The following is a 19,927-nucleotide window of genomic DNA, read 5'->3' as shown; positions in this document are numbered from 1 at the left end:
AAAATACAAACTTATTGTTGTTGTACTACAAGAAACAAATTTGTTGAGTCCTTTATGAGTCATAAATTTTGACGTGTAAAGCACATATAATGGCAATTCGGTTCGGTTTAATTATTTCTGAAATTAAAATTTTTAGTTATAGGACATAAAGATGGCATCACAATGCATTGAACTAGAAATATAATAATATATGATTTTTTTCTTTCAGAAGCTAAAAAATCATTAGTCAAGGGTAGGGTAAAACATTTCAATCATATAGTTTGTAATATCCAATCCGAAAGAGGCTCTAGATTTTACAGCCACAGGAAAGATCAAAATTAAGATAATTCACGCTACTGAGTTTATGAAACATTGGTTATGTAGCCAGACATCTTATAGACAAGAGCAAGGTTTATAACTCCACCAATCCAAATAACTTATAGGAATTAAACAAGTGGGACAAGGTGAAATTGCATAATATAGTAGGAAACCAATTTCAATGGAGAGGGTGGTTGTTTTATGTCATCAATTGAATTTTAAAAGTTTGAGAAGATAGCAACCTCTTTGTTCTTAATATCTGCTGGGAGCTGGAAACTTTTGGCAGTGATAATGACTAGTCTTGGGAGATAATGATGGGTTTAAGTTTTAAACAATGTAATATGTGATCAAAGACTGGTCTAATACCGAAATTTTCATTGGCTCTTAGATAAATATTTTTGTTCATATTGGCAAAATATGGCCAGATCCTTTTCATGGTGTGATAGGATCAAAGGATTTGGAGTTTTTATGACCCTCAAATCATTTTATTACATTTGCTAGCAAAGGATTAGGCAGTGCTCGTAGCCAAATCATTCAAAGACTAAAGCTTCGATGATTACATAGTTTAATAAGGAACACATAAGTGGTATAGATAGATTTATTTAGATCAGGGATTTTCTATCAAAATGATTTGACTTTGACCAAAGCCACACGCAAAATCACAGACCGACGAACCCTAGGTGAAAAGTTTTTGACTTGATCTAAGTCTCTAACTTACCTCGAAAAAAGTTCAACAGTTTGTGTACTTCAAATTTTTATTTGATAGATTCCTACATTTTTGCTCAGCCGACTGGTTAATCAAAAGCCATATTTAGGCATGACAATTTGTTTACTTTAAAAAAAAATCTAGGAGCCTCATTTTCTGATGTTCAGCACCAAACAGACTAACTTTTCAACCAATACGAAGAAAGAAAATGAAACTTCATCCTTATTCACCTAAAAGTATTTTGGAGGGAAATATTCTCCTAAGGAAGTAGCAAAAGCATCTACTTTTATGAATAATCTTCTCCCAGACTAAATTAGGACCTTTGAACATTTATAACTGTTGATGTTTTCACTGCTTCTTGACTTAATTTTGGTTATATATATTTGAAGTAGTCGTAACAAATTAATTGATGACAATACTAAATATTCTATCTAAAACCAAAGTTTGCTATCTTAATGGGATCCAGTTTCTTCTCTCTCTTTATTTATTTATTTTGAGAGTAATGGGATCCAGTTGATACATGGCTAACTGCTTAATAGAGAGCAGTAAACCTTTACAACAAGATACAGCTAATAATGTTTATAGAGCAAGTTGCGTCAAATATTCCATTAAAGAAGATGCTACTATGTTAGAAAAGAAACAGACAATAGCCTGAAACGAAGTCATAACACGACTTAGAAATAAAGAGTCATACAAATTATTAAACAAAGGGAAATGTACCTTTCTCTTATGGGGCATTGAAACCAACAAGTGCCCTCCTCATTGGTTCTGCCTTAATTAAATTTTCAAAATATTTTCATACAAAGATCACCAAGAAGGTTCATATGTGGCTTTCATAAGCTTTCCTTTGGACTAAATCAAAACCTGTCGCATACAAAAGAAAAAACCGTGCTTCGTCATGCCACTGGAGAATTCCTGGGAAAAAACCTGTTATTAGATTGCAACAGTAGATTGACCGGGTCTACAGTTGTTTTCTTTAAGTCAGACCAACTGTTAAACTTAAAGGGAAAAAAAAACAGAGCTATGACGATGTAAAAAATGAGCCAAGTCAAGTCATAGCATACAATTAAAAAATGAGCTAAGTTCAAACCATATTTAACACTTTTAGTCCGTTAGATATGTTCACATGAGTCTAAAAGAGTACATAATGGGGGTAAAAAAAAATTAATAGTTACATCTTCAAATATTTCATATGCGGGGTGGTAAGTCTGCGTACATCTGACCTACTTTATAGCTCACAATGGTGAGAGCCTCATGCACTGGGCCGCTCTTAATCTTCAAATATTTCACATCAACTCTCTCCATTTAATATAACTCTACCCAGATTCAATTACTTATTTCTGAGGAGATGATGATCGATCCTTACGGGAATTCTGCTAAGAATCATAGTGCAATAGGGTTTGATCGGAATTCTGATTCCAGTCTAGACTAAATCAGATAAAACTTTGTTTCATATATCGATCATAGTGATTCAGTTCAAATGATCTCAAAGTTAAGTAGATTGTCAGCCCTAAATTAGTTGAACACACTATTCTGTTTATTTAACAGAGATACTAGTGGTCCCAAATGGTATCTGGCATCATACCGAGGCATATATTCTCCAAATAGCATACAACAAGCAAGCACTCTTTGAAATGGAAATAAAAAAGTTTGCTGCCAACTGCTGAATATTTTAGCCCGTGACATCATTAAATCCATTTTAAGTTGAGGGATATCTTTACCAAAAGCAATGCATTAACACCGATATCAGTTCAGACCTTCTGGAAGGCCAATTGGCCATTCATCATTGGCTCTTTCTTTTTCTTGATGAAAGAAAGGATTAATTAACTATCAAACTAGTTAAACCTTTTACTTTTCATCTAAAACTTCTTACCTTCTCCTGATGTTCTTGTGACCTTTCTTTCTCTTCATGTATATTCTATAACTTTTTTTTCTAGTTAATAACTTTCATGGACATTTTGCCTCCCGTTACTTGGGTAAAAAATGAACTATTTATAAGTAAACCAATCGACTATTGAAGATGAGAATTATCTAGTTCATTCCTTTTCAAATTCAACCAAATAATTCTGAAGTAATAAATGCGAAAAGTTCTAAGAATAACATAACATAGAATAAGAACTTATTTTCAAAGGTATATGCAACTAATAAAGATAAGAAATTAACATTTACCCAATGGAGGACAGACAGCTTGTAGGATGGTATCATTTGGAAAAAAATTCTTCCTAGAAAAGTGAAAATTTTCTTCCGGCTTCTTTCGTTTGCTAAACTTCAAACTAAGGAAAATTTGACATAAAAAGGTTGGACATAGGATCCTTTATGTTCTATTTGTAAGCAAGAACCTGAGTCACATAACCATCTTTTTCTTCAATGCTATTTTGCTAAACAAGTGTGGGGGTTTTTTCTTGCTAAAACTTGGCTCAATTATCTTGCCACATGAAACATATCATCTTTTTACTATGTGCAATGATAATTCTGTGGAATTGAAGGCTTGGAAATTATGGCGTTATATTTTTCCTACAATATGCCGATGTATCTGGAGAGCATGGAATAACTTGATTTTTTGTGGGGAGACCCCCGAGGCTAGAAAGATGGTAATATGGCTCACTTTCTCATTTTCTACATAGGTAATTCAAATAAAAGGCAAGCGGATAAGCTGAACAACATCATCAAGGAAAAGGGAGTTGTAGATCTTATTTGTTCAAGTGGAGATAGCGAGGACAGAATGTGATGCTCTGAGTTTGTTTCTAAGATGTGAACAATAATTCTGTTTTTTCTCTCATGTTTATGATACTCTAAAGTGTTGTTTGGTTAGCTATTGAGCTAGACATATCAACTCATAATGTTTCTAAACTCTTGGTTTTCCTCTTCCTCAGTGTTTTAAAAAACCGAGAGCTAATCGTGGAAGCCGGTGGTGAACCGCTCGATAAACATGATAGCAGTGTGAGATTGCGGAGAAAACCGCTTTTACTCAAAAAATGGTTAATACGCGCGCGAAATAGCAGTGTTTATCGCTTAAAAGCACTTTTAGCTGCTCTCGTCTCGTCTCTCGCCTCTCTCTCTCTCTCTCTCTCTCTCTACTCTTACTGACTCCCGCACCCGAGCCTTAGCCGCCTTCTCTATCTCTCTCGCCTCTCTCTCTCTCCCCCCTTCTCCAGCAACCACCTCCCTTTCCTCCTCTATTAGAGGCTAAAACCACCTCCGGCAGTAGCAACACTACCTCCAATTAATGTCATCTCCAGCAGCAACACCACCATCTCTGGTCGACTCCACCTCCAGTAGCGACACCTCCATCTCCAACATCAACACAACCATCTCTCTCTCACCCCTCTCTCTCTCAGCTCCTCCAGTGACCAACTCCCTCGCCACCTCAAGCAACACCATCTCCGGTCGACTCCATTTCCCGCAGCAACACCACTATCTCCGGTCGACTCCATTTCCAGCAGCAACATCTCTCAGAGGCTCACCTTCTCCATCACCGCGATGTTGTGCGCGGCGCGGAAGCGGGACAACCAAATGGGCGTGCTTCGAGAACCATATCAAACAAACGTCGATATAAAGGCCAAACAAATCAAAACAACGGCACAAATTCAAACACAATAGTTTTACGTGGTTCGGCAAATTGCCTACGTCCACGGGGCAAGAAAGGGATTGGGTTTTTACTAATAGAGAAGAAGAGTACAAACTGAGATTACAAAACGCTCAAACCAATCAACTAATCTCACTAACAAATCTCTTAATCTCTCTAAATAAACCCTCAAACAATTGCTCAAAAAAACTCTCCTTTTTTTTGTGCTCTAAATATCCTCAAACCAATCTCCAAACAAAGCCCAAGAAACCCTAATTCGTATGTTGGTATTTATAGCAAACACCAAACCTAATAAGAATAGGAAATACAAAACAGGCCCTGACTCGATTGGCGGTCGACCGCCCAAAGCTCGCTGTCGACCCGCGATCAACGACAGAACCCAAATGCCTTACAAAAAGGTCTCGCGGATCGATCGCGACGGTCGACCGCGCCAAATCCAGACTCCTACTCTGGCTTGTGCACGTTCGCGGTCGACCGGCCTTGCGCCGCGGTCGACCGCGCAGCTCCCAAACTGACTCCTGCGGATCCCAACACATGTTCTTCACCAAACTTCTTCACGGTTTCTTTAATTTTCCACCTCGGTGAAGTTTCTTCCAAAACTAAGCCGACACCAACCAAACCAAATGCCTCACTTGTTGCGTCCAGTACAAAGTGAAACTATTCACGATAACGAACTCAATCCACAACAAGTTGAGACCCAAACGGGAGTGCGAACACTCACCCAAACGTCGATGTCTCTCACCAAATCGGTTGCATCAAAACCGACTGCCTATGTATCCTCTTGCCCAAGGAATCAAGCATTCACGTAGTTCATCCAAACGGCCTCCAAAGGCCCTCAAACAAATAAAAAAGTCTACAACTCTTCATCAATATCATCTGCATCCAAATCCAAATGATCTCTAATCTGTGTCACCTCAGCTGGAATCCCAAACGATACAGTATGATCTGGAGTATGTGGAATAAACTACACCCAACGTGGAGTAGCATCACCCTCCACCTGCTGCGATATCCAAACAACCTGATCAACACTCTCTACCTGCCGAGAGTCAAAAAGTGACATACCTGCTCAGAACAAAATTAGAAGCTCCCAACTGATAATCAAATAAGCCTCTAAATCCCAAACGCGTAATCGGATCAAATCTTACATCCTCGATATGACCAAATACTGGGTAACCAAATATCTGACGCCAACCAAAATCTGAAGCAGCTCTACCATATCCAATAACTCCAAATGCAGCAGTTGACGACCTATGACTAAGATGCCCCAAATATGTCGAACCTCCTAAATCAGAACCAATGCTCGACAATCAACGTCGATCCCCCTCCAGAAAGGAACAACCAATCAAAAATATCATCTTATCTCATCGTCATAATGTTTCCTTTCCAATGAAGTGTCTCAAACTGTCATGAGCTCGGCACAAATGCAGAAATAGATCCCTCTTGTACCTCCCGTTAAAATCAGAATGAAGTACCTTTACCTTCTGCCAGTACACTTCTTCAACTGTTGTTGACTACTAGGACTTCAAAACCAACGAGACTTGGTTGCAACCCACAAATACCTAGTACAATCCCCAACATAAGAAATTAAAATACCAATTTACCTTCCAATGATGCCTCCTTGGAAGGCCCCTAAATGCCTGAATGAACACCAGATAGAAGACTCTTCAATTATCGAATAGAAGTGCCAAACTCTACATCGGTCTCCTTGCTCATACCAATGTGCTCAAAGGACTTCAATATGCAGGTCAAGGGCACTTCTCAATAATCCAATGCACCGTATCAACAAACAAATAACTCAGCCTCAAATTCTTCTATCTCGACCAACTATCTCAAAGCACCAACAAATGAAGAATAGATCTAAACGGATAAAGGAGAGAATTTTACCTCCAATTGAAACCCTAACAAGAGTCTCCAAACGATCTCACCCCGCACGACGGCAATAAGATCCACAAATAGAAAAAATCTCACTTTTATCTCCAAACGAAGCCCTTGAAGAGCCTCCAAAGTGATCTACTACTCCAAATAGCTCAAGCGCCAACAAACCAATACGAAACAAACGAAGAATAGATCCAAACTGAAACAGATAGAGTCTTTACCAAAAAGATCCCACATTTCTCACCAAACAAAACCCTAGCCGAACTTCCAAATTGATCTACTCCTCCAACCAAGACAAAACCCTAGATCTGGAATCTGAAGCTTTGATACCAATTGTTGTGCGCGGCACGAAAATGGGACAACCAAACGGGCGTGCTTCGAGAAACAAATCAAACAAATGTCGAGATAAAGGCCAAACAAATCAAAACAACAGCACAAATTCAAACACAATAGTTTTACGTGGTTCGGCAAATTGCCTACGTCCACGGGGCAAGAAGGGGATTGAGTTTTCACTAATAGAGAAGAAGAGTACAAACTAAGATTACAAAACGTTCAAACCAATCAACTAATCTCACCAACAAATCTCTTAATCTCTCCAAATAAACCATCAAACAATTGCTCAGAAAAACTCTCCTTTTTTCTGTGCTCAAAATATCCTCAAACCAATCTCCAAACAAAGCCCAAGAAACCCTAATTCGTATGTTGGTATTTATAGCAAACACCAAACCTAATAAAAACAGAAAACACAAAGCAGGCCCTGACCCGATTGGCGGTCGACCGTCCAAAGCTCGCGGTCGATCGCGATCCAGCGACAGAGACCAAATTCGCCTACAGAGTCTCACGGTTGATCGCGACGGTCGACCGCGCCAAATCCAGACTCCTACTCTGGGTTGTGCACATTCGCGATCGACCGGCCTTGTGTCGCGGTCGACCACGCAGCTCCCAAACTGACTCCTGCGGATCCCAACACCTGTTCTTCATCAAACTTCTTCACGATTTCTTCACGTGACTATCTCTGTTGGGTTTGGTCTGCAACAGAGAGAAAAAGATAATTTAGCTAAATAATTTGCAAGCTCCTCTAGTTCAAAAAGAGAATTCTTTATAATTATAGTACTTTATTAATATTATGCAATTGTCACACATCTATTTCATGCTTAGGCATCAAATACGCATTTGTAGAATTTTTAGATTTTTTTTATAATTTTTTTATGAATATTTAAATATATTTATATTTGACCGCTATTTGTCGCTATTTTGTCGCAATAGCCCTAAATAGTCTTAGCGGTACTTCATCGTGCCGCGACACTATCCGCTATCAGCAACCTTTCTCTTCTCTAATAGTGTATATGGGTTTTTATTCAAATTGCCTTGCAACTATTTCAATGGAAGAGCGACGACAAAAATCCACTCCTCCTTCTGATTTCCATTTTAAAGCCTGGACCACAATTTGCAAAAACTGATATAAACTACTAAGGGACTTATGTAATATATCTTTTGATAGGGAATCTCACCCTATTTTAAATTAAACAAAAAGAAATTAACATTTACATAACAATCGCAGTTAGAGTATTATCAGAAATAAATCTCAAAAGAAAAGCAGTGCAGATAATTATTGATAATTTATTATTTGATTATAAGTTTGATGTCATCATATTCGATCTTAACACGTAGGGCATGGGATGTCCCAAAATTAGAATCAAATCTATGCCGAACATGAACCTTTTTTTTGCACGAAATCTAGCCAGCAAGACAATCTTTGACTTTGGGGTACACAAATGAGTGAATCCAAGTAATCAGTTTTCTACTAACATTTAGGATCTCAAATTTAGGGTCATAGAGACCAAATAACAACCAAAAATGCAATATGGACTGGGACCAGATTTGAGAAAGTAATGTTGAGTTGGTTCTCAATTTTTGGTTCATAATAATTACTAGGATACAATTTTTTTCCATTAATTGCAGAAAATGTTACTTCATATATACATTATATTTGTTAGAAAGGGGTGTAGATCAAACCTCAATTCCGGCGAGGAGCTCCGGCGAAGCTCCGACGAGCTTGAGGACCATGCAGGCGAGCGTGGACGTCGACTCAGGCGAAGTCGACGGCGAACTGCAGGCGCAGTTTCAGGTGGAGCTCGAGCAGGCGAGCTCAAATTATGGGAAACGCGACCCTCGCGTTTTGGATCCGACCCTCGCGTTTGGGAAATTTGACCCTCGCGTTTCAGACACCGACCCTCGCGTTTGGGACACCGACCCTCGCGTCCAAGCTATGACGTCCGCGTTTTGGCGCTCCGACGTCCGCGTCTTCGCGTGGCTGGCGACAGGCTGTCGCCAGCCTGTCATGTTTGCTTATATAAACCCCTCGTCGCCCTAGGGTTTTGTTGTTGCTTCTCCTCCTCTGATTTCTCTCTGGCGGCGGCACCAAAAATAACGCAGCAGCGTTCCTCTTCTCCAAACCTTGAAATCGCAGCAGCGATTTTGGTTCTTCATCTCCAGCTCTCAACCGTGCATTGAGGGGAGATTAAGAAAGGACTTTAGAGAGAGAGAGAGAAAATTGAAAGAGTTTATTCCCTTTAATTATTAACACTATAGCTACAGTGTTCATCTTTGAGAAATCTCAGTTTTGGGATTTGCTCTTGATTTATAATTTCTTGTTTGATTAATAAGAAATTGACTGTGTGACTCCCGAGGACGTAGGCAGTTGCCGAACCTCGTAAATCTTGGTATACTTTTTCTATTCTGCGTTTCTGTTGCATTAGGGATTTCGGCGTTAAATTCCCAACAACTGGTATCAGAGCGTGAAACGATCTAGAGGAAGTCAGATTCAAGTGGGAGCCATGGCCGCAGATGAAGAAAAAATGAGACTTGAGAAATTTGATGAAACAGATTTCGGATTCTGAAAAATACAGATAGAGGATTATCTGTATCAGAAAAATCTGTATCAACCACTATCGGGAAAGAAGCCGGATTCTATGAAGGCAGATGAGTGGAACCTTCTAGATAGACAAGCCCTCGGAGTTATCAGATTGACGTTGACTCGTAATGTTGCGTTCAACATAGCGAAGAAGAAGACCACGGCGGGTCTTATGGCAGCTCTCTCAAATATGTATGAGAAACCATCAGCCACGAACAAAGTTCATTTGATGCGGCGGTTATTCAATCTGAAAATGGCGGAATGCGCGTCAGTAGCACAACACCTCAATGAACTTAATACGGTTACAACACAATTGAGTTCAGTTGAGATTGAGTTTGATGAGGAAGTTCGGGCGTTGATACTTTTGTCTTCCCTACCAAAGAGTTGGAACGCTACAGTCACGACAGTGAGTAGCTCGTCGGGAAACAAAAAGTTAAAGTTCGACGACGTTCGTGATTTGGTTCTCAGTGAGGAGATCCGACGGAGAGAAACGGGTGAAGCTACAACCTCTTCAGTATTGCATACAGAGTCAAGAGGTAGAAATTCAACCAGAAACGGACGAGGAAAATCAAACTTCAGAGGTAGATCAAAGGACAGGAGGTCCAAATCAAGGAATCCAAGCAACAGCTCGAAGGCTATCGAGTGTTGGAATTATGGAAAGACCGGGCATTACAAGAATCAGTGCAAGAGTGCACAGAAAGAGAAGGAGGCAAAGGCAGAGGTGAATGTCACATCCACTTCAGGAGGAGACGACGCATTGATATGCTCTTTGGAGAGCAAGGAGGAATCTTGGGTGTTAGATTCAGGAGCGTCGTTCCATGCTACCTCTCAGAAAGAATTCTTCGAGAAGTATACCCCCGAAAATCTTGGATACGTATATCTTAGTGATGATCAACCATGTGCTATTATGGGCAAAGGCGTGGTAAAAATTAAGTTGAATGGGTCAGTATGGAAGCTGAAGGATGTCAGGCATATTCCCGACCTGAAAAAGAATTTAATATCCATAGGCCAGTTGGCTGGCGAAGGATATACCACGACCTTCCATGGAGATGATTGGAAGATCTCAAAGGGCGCAATGACGATTGCCCGAGGCAAGAAGACTGGTACCCTGTATATGACAGCAGGTGCATATTGTTTGATCTCAGTTGCAGCAGGCAATGAGACTTCAAAGTTATGGCACCAGAGACTCGGTCATATGAGTGAAAAGGGGATGAAAATCATGCACACGAAGGGAAAACTCCCAGAACTGAAGTCAGTGGAGATGGATATGTGTGAAGAATGTATACTTGGAAAGCAGAAGAGAGTCAGCTTTCAGACAAGTGGCAGAACCCCCAGAAAAGAGAAGCTAGAGTTCGTTCACTCAGATGTTTGGGGACCAACAACCACCGCGTCCATTGGTGGAAAACACTACTTCGTGACTTTTATTGATGATCACTCTCAGAAAGTGTGGGTCTACTTTCTGAAGCATAAGTCAGAAGTATTTGAGGCTTTCAGGAGATGGAAAGCTATGATCGAGAATGAGACCGGTCTGAGAATAAAGAAGCTCAGGACCGACAATGACGGTGAATATGAAGACACCGGATTCAAGAAGTTCTGTTATGAGCACGGGATCAGAATGGAGAGAACCGTACCCGGCACGCCTCAGCAAAATGGTGTAGCTGAGCGGATGAACCGAACGTTGACAGAGAGAGCCAGAAGCATTCGGGTACAGTCAGGCCTACCGAAGCAGTTCTGGGCAGAAGCGGTCAACACAGCAGCTTATTTGATCAACCGAGGTCCATCGGTTCCATTGGAGCACAGAATACCAGAGGAGGTATGATACGGAAAGAAGGTAAAACTCTCACATCTTAAAGTTTTCGGTTGTGTAGCTTACGTGCATATTATCGATCAAGGCAGGAATAAGCTTGATCCCAAGTCAAAAAAATGCACTTTCATCGGCTATGGTGAAGATGAGTTCGACTACCGCATTTGGGACAACGAAAACAAGAAGGTGATCAGGAGCATAGATGTGATATTTAACGAGAAGGTGATGTACAAGGACATGCACAAGACAGATGACTCAGAGAGCGAGTCAATATTTATAGATGCAGATGATGTCCGAGTAACCTCTCGAAAGAACCCAATGCAGAGGGTCCTCAGCAAGAAGAGCCTGTTGGACAAGATGGTGCGCAGGAGCCCGACGCACCAGCTCCGATATTAAGAAGATCTTCTCGTCCTCCTGTACCCAACAGGAGATACATGAACTATCTGTTGTTGACAGATGGTGGGGAGCCTGAAAGCTTTGATGAAGCTTGTCAGTGTGGAGATGCGAGCAAGTGAGAGCTTGCAATGAAAGATGAGATGAAGTCTCTCATATCAAACCAGACGTGGGAACTAGCTGAGTTGCTCACGGATAAGAAGGCACTCCACAACAAATGGGTTTACCGGGTGAAAGAGGAGCAAGATGGTTCCAGAAGATATAAGGCCCGACTAGTTGTCAAAGGTTTCCAGCAGAAGGAAGGAATTGACTACACCGATATTTTCGCTCCAGTGGTAAAGCTAAATACTATCAGGACCGTGATGAGTATTGTAGCAATTGAAAATCTTCATCTTGAGCAGTTAGACGTGAAGACGGTGTTTTTTCACGGAGATCTAGAAGAGGAGATATACATGCACCAGCCAGAAGGTTTCTCAGAAGAAAAGAAGAAGAACCTGGTGTGCAGACTCAAGAAGAGCTTGTATGGCCTGAAACAAACCCCAAGACAGTGGTACAAGAAGTTTGACGGCTTTATGCACAAGGAAGGTTTCCAGAAGTGCAACGCCGACCACTGTTGCTACTTCAAAAGATATCATTCCAGCTATATCATCCTACTGCTGTATGTTGATGATATGTTGGTTGCAGGAGCAGATATGGAGGATATCAAGAGTTTGAAGCAGTAGGCAGTAGCTGTCAAAGGAGTTTGACATGAAGGACTTGGGTCCAACGAAGAAGATCATTGGAATGCAAATCACGAGAGACAAGAAGAAAGGGTTCTTGTGGTTGTTTCAGACGGAGTACATCAACCGTGTTTTGCAGAGATTCAACATGGGCGACGCCAAGCCTGTGAGCACACCCTTGGCCAGCCATTTTCGTCTATTGAAGGATCAGTCTCCTTAATCAGAAGAAGAGAAAGAAAGTATGGCTCAGGTTCCTTACGCCTCAGCTATCGGAAGCTTGATGTACGCAATGGTCTGTACGAGACCAGATATTGGCCATGCAGTGGGAGTGGTCAGCCGGTTTATGTCGAATCCAAGAAAAGCTCATTGGGAAGCGGTCAAGTGGATTCTGAGATATCTACGAGGCACCACACAGAAGTGTTTACACTTTGGTAAGGGAGAGGTAGAAGTGCAAGGGTACGTAGATGCAGACTTCGGCGGCGAAGTTGATCACCGAAGAAGCACCACCGGCTATGTATTCACCGTTGGAACTACAGCTGTTAGTTGGATGTCACAGGTACAGAAGATCGTTCCCTTATCCACTACAGAAACTGAGTATGTTGTTGCAGTGACTGAAGCCAGTAAAGAGATGATATGGCTTCAGGGCTTATTGACAGAGCTGGGATTCAAACAGGAGAAGAATGTTTTGCACAGTGATAGCCAGAGTGCGATACACTTGGCGAAGAATTCAGCATTTCATTCTAGAACGAAGCATATTGGGCTTCGGTATCACTTCATCAGATCCATGTTGGAAGATGACGTGTTGAATATGGAAAAGATTCCAGGAAGTAAGAATCCAGCAGACATGTTAACAAAGACGATGACTGTTCAGAAACTGGAGTTATGCGCAACTTCAGTTGGCCTTCATGCATAGATGATGAGGGCGGAGCCACACAGGAGAGGAGCTTGATGAGATAGCCCGTTGACGGCGGTTTGATCTCCAAGTGGCAGATTGTTAGAAAGGGGTGTAGATCAAACCTCAATTCTGGCGAGGAGCTCCGGCGAAGCTCCGACGAGCTTGAGGACCATGCAGGCGAGCGTGGACGTCGACTCAGGCGAAGTCGACGACGAACTGCAGGCGCAGTTTCAGGTGGAGATCGAGCAGGCGAGCTCAAATTATGGGAAACGCGACCCTCGCGTTTTGGATCCGACCCTCGCATTTGGGAAATTCGACCCTCGCGTTTCAGACATCGACCCTCGCGTTTGGGACACCGACCCTCGCGTCCAAGCTCTGACGTCCGCGTTTTGGCGCTCCGACGTCCGCGTCTTCGCGTGGCTGGCGACAGGCTGTCGCCAGCCTGTCATGTTTGCTTATATAAACCCCTCGTCGCCCTAGGGTTTTGTTGTTGCTTCTCCTCCTCTGATTTCTCTCTGGCGGCGGCACCAAAAATAACGCAGCAGCGTTCCTCTTCTCCAAACCTTGAAATCGCAGCAGCGATTTTGGTTCTTCATCTCCAGCTCTCAACCGTGCATTGAGGGGAGATTAAGAAAGGACTTTAGAGAGAGAGAGAATTGAAAGGGTTTATTCCCTTTAATTATTAACACTGTAGCTACAGTAATCTTGGTATACTTTTTCTATTCTGCGTTTCTGTTGCATTAGGGATTTCGGCGTTAAATTCCCAACAATATTGACAGAGAACAATGAAATTGTGACAGATTACCGATGCAAGCAATTTTCTGTAGGAAGAAGAAACACATTTTCCTGATCCAGGAAATCCAGAAAGAAGAGGCCAAAAAAGATTTTGCTACAAATTATGTGGCTTAACACAAACCTATGGACTATAGTACTCTAGACAACTTTTGAATTATCAGAACTTAAGTTAATACTCCCCTACAGTAATCATAAGTAACGAATAGATCACTCTTGTTACTTGATTTGCTTTAACTGCAGGAGTAGTAATTACAGCTGTGTACAATTTGTAACATTTGTTAACCAGTTAATGCTATTCATTTTACTCCAACTAATAAATACAGTTGCAACTGCACTTGCAAAAACTCTTTCGATCACAACTAGTGACTCAATGCAGATTTGGATATGATTCACTGTTGCAACCTTTTGGGTACACATAGGGTTTAAATTGCAACACCAATTGCAACCAAACGAAAACTAAAATTCAAAAATAGTGATACTCCAGCACTGACAATTGTAGTGGAAAATTGCAAAGTTCTAAAATTGAACCAAGCAATTGTAACTACACACACCAGCAATTACAATTGTAGTTGCAAATTGCAAGATTTAAAATTGAACCAAGCAATTGTAATTACAATTGCATGTGGTGGCTATAGCAGTAACTGTAATTGCATGCAACTAGCACTTGAAATGCAATTGCGACTTGCATGCAACTGGCACTTGAAATGCAATTGCAACTGCAAAACCAAATAACCTTGAGTCTAATTTACTTGGATGTGATTGGCAGCAATATGTGCCATATAATATTATGTCTAGTTAAAGTTATCTTACTATGGAGTTATTATGTTTAATTGTCAAGCAAATATTAATTAATCCTATGAAGAGAGAGCAAGGGAACACAGAAAAAAGAGGGCTGAAATCGTATCGAGTAACTGCAATAGTTAAAAAAATAAAAAGAAACTAACTTGTCTCGTTCTAGTCTACATTAATTTTCTTTCCATCCATCATTTTGTATGTGAGAAAACATAATTTTAAAACATTGCATCAAACGGAGATTTTTACAATAACGAATGACACAAAGGTAATAAAAACGATAAGTTACTAGCTTACCTAGTAAATGTCCCTTTCTTGAGCGGCTGTCAGCAGCTCGAGAACATAGTTTGCCTCTGTTAAAGTTAGGATATAAAAGTCTTCGCCAGAACAGTTTGATCCAACCACCATTATGCCCTGAAAGAATAAACATCAACTCGTGTCAATTAAACAGCACTAGGGTATTGCAGTAAAATGAAGCACACAGTTAGAATCAACAACAGAGTTCTAGATGGACCACTCCACCAGATGGAGACATATTATGAAAGGCATATCATAACTCATTAGGATGAATTGTAGCAAGATGCACTTTACTTCTTTAATTAATCTCTATTAGATTAATAATACACCTAATGACAGAGAAAACATGCATACTGTTCGCACTTATTATGGGTACCAGTCAGTTGGGGTGGTTATGATTTTTTGAGGGAATTTTGGAAAATTACATCATTGATTGCTGTTGGACACCTACTTCATCATTCTTCAGACACACTCATCAAACAACCATCTTTAGAAAAATAAACTGCAAAGTAAATGCCACCAAACAAATAGGACAACGAGCAATCATATCATGTTGGGTTTAGGCATAATTTTGGTCCAATACAAGCTGGAGTAAATCAAAATTATACGGAAAAGGCTAATCACTTTAGCTTGGAATGGAGCAATTTGTGTTATAACAAGAAGGGAAAAAAAAGAAAAAAAAACTTGACATACGGAGATAACTTCAATGTTTAAGATGTTTTCCAGATACACAAGAATATAACAGAACACGAATACATTCTCCTTACACAAAATAAAAAAATGTTTAATAATAGATAAATTTGTTACAGTCATCAGTGCTGAAGATAATTAATATATAGACATGTTTAACATGCAATAAGTAATGCACATGAAGTTTTCGCTTACGCTGGAACTTAAATTCAACATACCACTTATCCTGACTACTGAGATCAGAGAGTCAGATGAAACTTGACTCAACCGATATCTTTCCTTATTCCAAATCTAATGTTTCTTTGAGTTTGGTTAAGTCACCCTTAATCCCTACCAAATTTTTTTTTATTGGAAACAGTACATAATAACTCATATACAACAAGTCAACAACTTTCTGCGGCGTCACTCTCATCTTTGATACCACAAGAGAAACACTTAAAGCAGCAGCAAACTTCACTCTTCAGACTGAAGAAAGAAGGCAAAAGGAAAGCAAGAGAAGTGATGGAAGATACATTCAACAAAGACACAAATATCAGCAGCTGGAAACAAGTGGAGAGGAGAATGCCTCCCAAAAAAATCCTCATCTTCCTTTTCTTCATCCTATCAGCCCTTTCCTTCTTCAGACTCTTCAAAATGACGATCAACTCTTCAACTCTTCCCAAAGCTCTACATGTACCCCGCAAGCTCACACACTGTACAACCACTCATGAAGAAGACAATCTCACTACAAAAGAGTACCAATTTATTTCAAACCTCATCTCCAGAAAAGCCCCCTGCAACCTCCTTTTCTTCGGATTCAAACCACAAGTTCTTGGCCTTGCATTATTAAATACAAAAGGGGTCACGGCTATTTTGGAGGATGACGAGGAGAAGCTCAAGAGAATCACTGAACAAACAATAGGAGTGAGATTTTTCAAAGTGAAGTATCATGAGAAGGCCAAAGAAGCATATGAGCTACTTAAGCATGCACGAGAACATTTTGGTTGCAAACTTGAAGCAATTAAACTCCTCGAGGAGAGAGGTTGTAGGCTACAAATCGAAATGCCAAAAGAAGTCTATGATAAAAAATGGGATGTGGTCGTTGTTGACGGGCCAAGAGGAGATAATCCAGAAACACCTGGAAGAATGGAAGCAATCTATGAAGCAGGAGTTATTGCAAGATTAGGGAACTCAACCGATGTTTTTGTTCATGATGTTCAGAGGACGATAGAGAAATGGTACTCTTGGGAGTTTCTTTGTCATGAGAATTTGATTTCTTCAAAGGGAAAGTTATGGCATTTTAGAGTGGAAGGTGGATCTAAATTGACTAGCTTCTGTCCTGAAGTTAAATTTCATATTTTGTAGGATAATTTTTTGTATAATTATAGATGTAACTCAGCGGAAATAGTTTAATCCATTGGAAGCTGCATTATAGTAGAAAACGATTCTTCTTTCACTTGTTTATAGAAGATAATTAGCTATTGAAATTTTCAGGCTTTAAGAATTAGGATGCAACGCAAATCAATGTGGGGTTTATGGCACATTGAATTTCGAAAGAAACCAACCAATTAAGTATTGTGATTTTTAGAACTTGCCATTAATCCCGAGAAGCACAATACGTAGAAAGAAAATCACACACAAGAACAAAGATTATGAAACTCTCTTCTCTCTCACACTATCCTTGAATCCGGTTACGCCCTCTGTTTACACTAGATTACAAGAATAGTGTCTCTCTCATGTTGGTTTACATTGAACAATAGAAGATTATATATAGAGAAATCAAAACCCTATCCCTAGCCTAACTTTCTAGATCGAATAGGATACAAACTCCTCATCATGATGAAAGTATTCATTCTCCTACTTATGATAGAACTCTAATCCTATCCAATTGCATAAAGTTATACAAAAATTCAAAGACACAATCCCAAATCCCAATATTAAACACCTTACACTTAAAGTCGGGGCAGAACAAACTCAATTTGAAAATTTTGTCCACCATAAATATGGCAAGCATTTGTTTATGCACATTCCATACTTGCTGACATTATGAGGGGTGTACACCGGTCTCCAGGTGTTTTATGCATCATATGTTGCAGAAAATATATTACAATTAACACATTATATGGACTAACCACAACAGATAATAGTATCCTAAGAGTTGAAATTCGTTTTTCAGATAATATCGGAAGAATGATTTATATAGATTAAATATAACCATACACGATTACTGAGGGATTCTAGTAGCACTTGAAGTTGGTCAAGGTCCAGGAGAGGTCAAGTGCATACCTTGACATACATCAAATTCCCAATGGCTAACGTATAAGAAACACTTCTTCTCTCTTTCAAACCATATTTGTGACTGTGAAATAGAAAACTTACAGTTTATAAATTACCTTTTAAAGAAAACATAATTTAACAATTGGTACTATCTATACCATTCTCGGGTTGTTAAGGGGTTAGTTTGTAAATTTTACCTCTTCTATGTATGGTGCGAACCATCCCTGTAGGCAAACCATCCCATTCCTACAGGGATGCTTCTCATAGGATCCTTATTCGAAATAATCCCAAGAGACTTTCTCCTAATATGAAATTTTAAGCAATCCTCACAAATTATCTTCCATGATCCCTATTAAAGGAGCCCCTTTTTAGCTATTTTTATTAAGTTTTGAATCAGCCCCATTCAGAAGTGAAAACCCACTTCATTGGAGAAGGAAAAAAAATTGGTGATCATCTATGACTAAAGAGAAAAGGACCCAAATGAACATTTGACAAAACTTTATCTGTCATCTCATAGGAAAAAAAAACTAATTATAGAAAACCCAAAACTTAAAGTTCCATGTTTGCAACAGGATCTCTTTCTATGAGATTCTGGAGATGATTTCGCTGGCTAATTTGACTGGGCAATTCAACAGAGGAATCCAACAAAAGAAGGATTACGAGAAAGAGTAAATGAAACGGACCTCAGTATTCTTCAATTGATTAGATTCAGAGCGGAGCGGAATAATTACTGGGAGTAATAATTGAATCTTGGATTAGCACCCCTTCTTTTGAAGACGATAATTTTTTACGCAAAATGTCAGCAATGTTAAAATCTAAAACTCATTTTGTTGATATCTAAAAGACAAAATGTACGTGGATATTACTTTGTATGTGGACTATTAATTTTATGTCCTTTTGTATTCCATCATGTATCTATAAATTGCACCATGTATGAAAATAGAATAAGGTGAATAAAAAGATTACAATTTATCTTCTTCTCTTGTCTATTGTCTCTTGTTTCATTTCTTTAGTATATTACAACATGTTATCAGCACGAGTGGCTCTAGCCGGTTCATGATCATCGGTTCGTAGTAATAGATTTTTAGGTGTACATCTTCTGCAATGTAATAATACATTTGGCCTTTGTCTATTTACATAATATCCATTAAATTCCATATTATGTTCACTGCTCATACTAAATTCATTGTTGTGTTATTTCATCTAGCTGTTTAGATAGTTGAATATGAGTAGAAATCATCATATGACATTTATATCATAGCATCGATTTAACACGTAGTGAAATTAAGCTTCTATTGTTGTTAACAATGGTTTTACTGAAATACTACTCATCTTATTGCTAAATAATTGTAAGATTTTTGACTTGTGTAGAAATCCTAGTGACTATTAGGGGGTGTTTGGTTCAATTTCTAGAAATTATAGGAAATGTTTTCCACCTAAAATATGATTTCCTTGTATTTCTTAAAAAAATATAGGAAAAGTCTTGAGAAATCAAAAAATACCAATTTTCTTGTTTTTTGTACTTTGCTTGTTTGGTTTAAAACAAGAAAATAGCTCATAACTTTATAGAAAATAATAAGATTTGGTAGATTTTTAATTAAATATTGTATGTGTCAGATTTCTGCTGATTTCCTCTCATTTTGAGAGGAAATTGCTTTTTGTAAAATTTGGTAGGTTTTGATATTTTATAGAAAATATTTCTGTAAATTTTTTGTTGAATCAAACACAAGTTACAGAAATCTCTAGAAAACTTTTAATTGCAAATTTGCCATTGTCAGATGTTTTGAGAAAAGTTTTCTCAAAAAGTGTGCAACCAAACAGCCCCTTAGTTACAAACGTTAAATATGTTTCTCTTTTTACACCGCGTATGACATGTAAGCTAAAAAGTAACATGGAATATACACGCAT

The 19,927-nt window shown here is 39.3% G+C and overlaps 2 protein-coding genes across 4 annotated transcripts in view; one reads left to right on the top strand and one right to left on the bottom strand.

Moving 5' to 3' along the window:
* LOC109830576 overlaps nt 1-18,815 on the bottom strand; it is a 21,510-nt gene extending 2,695 nt beyond the window's left edge. For 2 of the 3 annotated variants that reach the window (XM_020397879.1, XM_020397877.1), the window contains exons 1-3: nt 18,703-18,815; nt 15,074-15,190; nt 1,724-1,918 (exon numbers count right to left, since the gene is read on the bottom strand). The gene's annotated coding sequence lies outside the window, so the exon portion shown is untranslated. The remainder of the gene's footprint in view (nt 1-1,723; nt 1,919-15,073; nt 15,191-18,702) is intronic. The other variant, XM_020397878.1, reaches the window with a different exon arrangement.
* On the top strand, nt 16,177-17,179 carry LOC109830577 (glucuronoxylan 4-O-methyltransferase 2). The gene has a single exon (XM_020397880.1). The coding sequence runs from the start codon at nt 16,265-16,267 to the stop codon at nt 17,105-17,107; it is 843 nt and encodes a 280-aa protein (XP_020253469.1). The 5' UTR covers nt 16,177-16,264; the 3' UTR covers nt 17,108-17,179.

Source organism: Asparagus officinalis, chromosome 2 (assembly GCF_001876935.1).
Source record: "Asparagus officinalis chromosome 2, Aspof.V1, whole genome shotgun sequence".
Classification (NCBI taxonomy): domain Eukaryota; kingdom Viridiplantae; phylum Streptophyta; class Magnoliopsida; order Asparagales; family Asparagaceae; genus Asparagus; species Asparagus officinalis.
Note: the sequence above shows the minus strand (reverse complement) of the source record. Positions and strands in the feature narration are given on the sequence as shown.

Coding starts and splice junctions, on each gene's coding strand:
- LOC109830577 (XM_020397880.1), top strand. CDS start 16,265: ATGGAAGATACATTCAACAAAGACACAAATATCAGCAGCTGGAAACAA.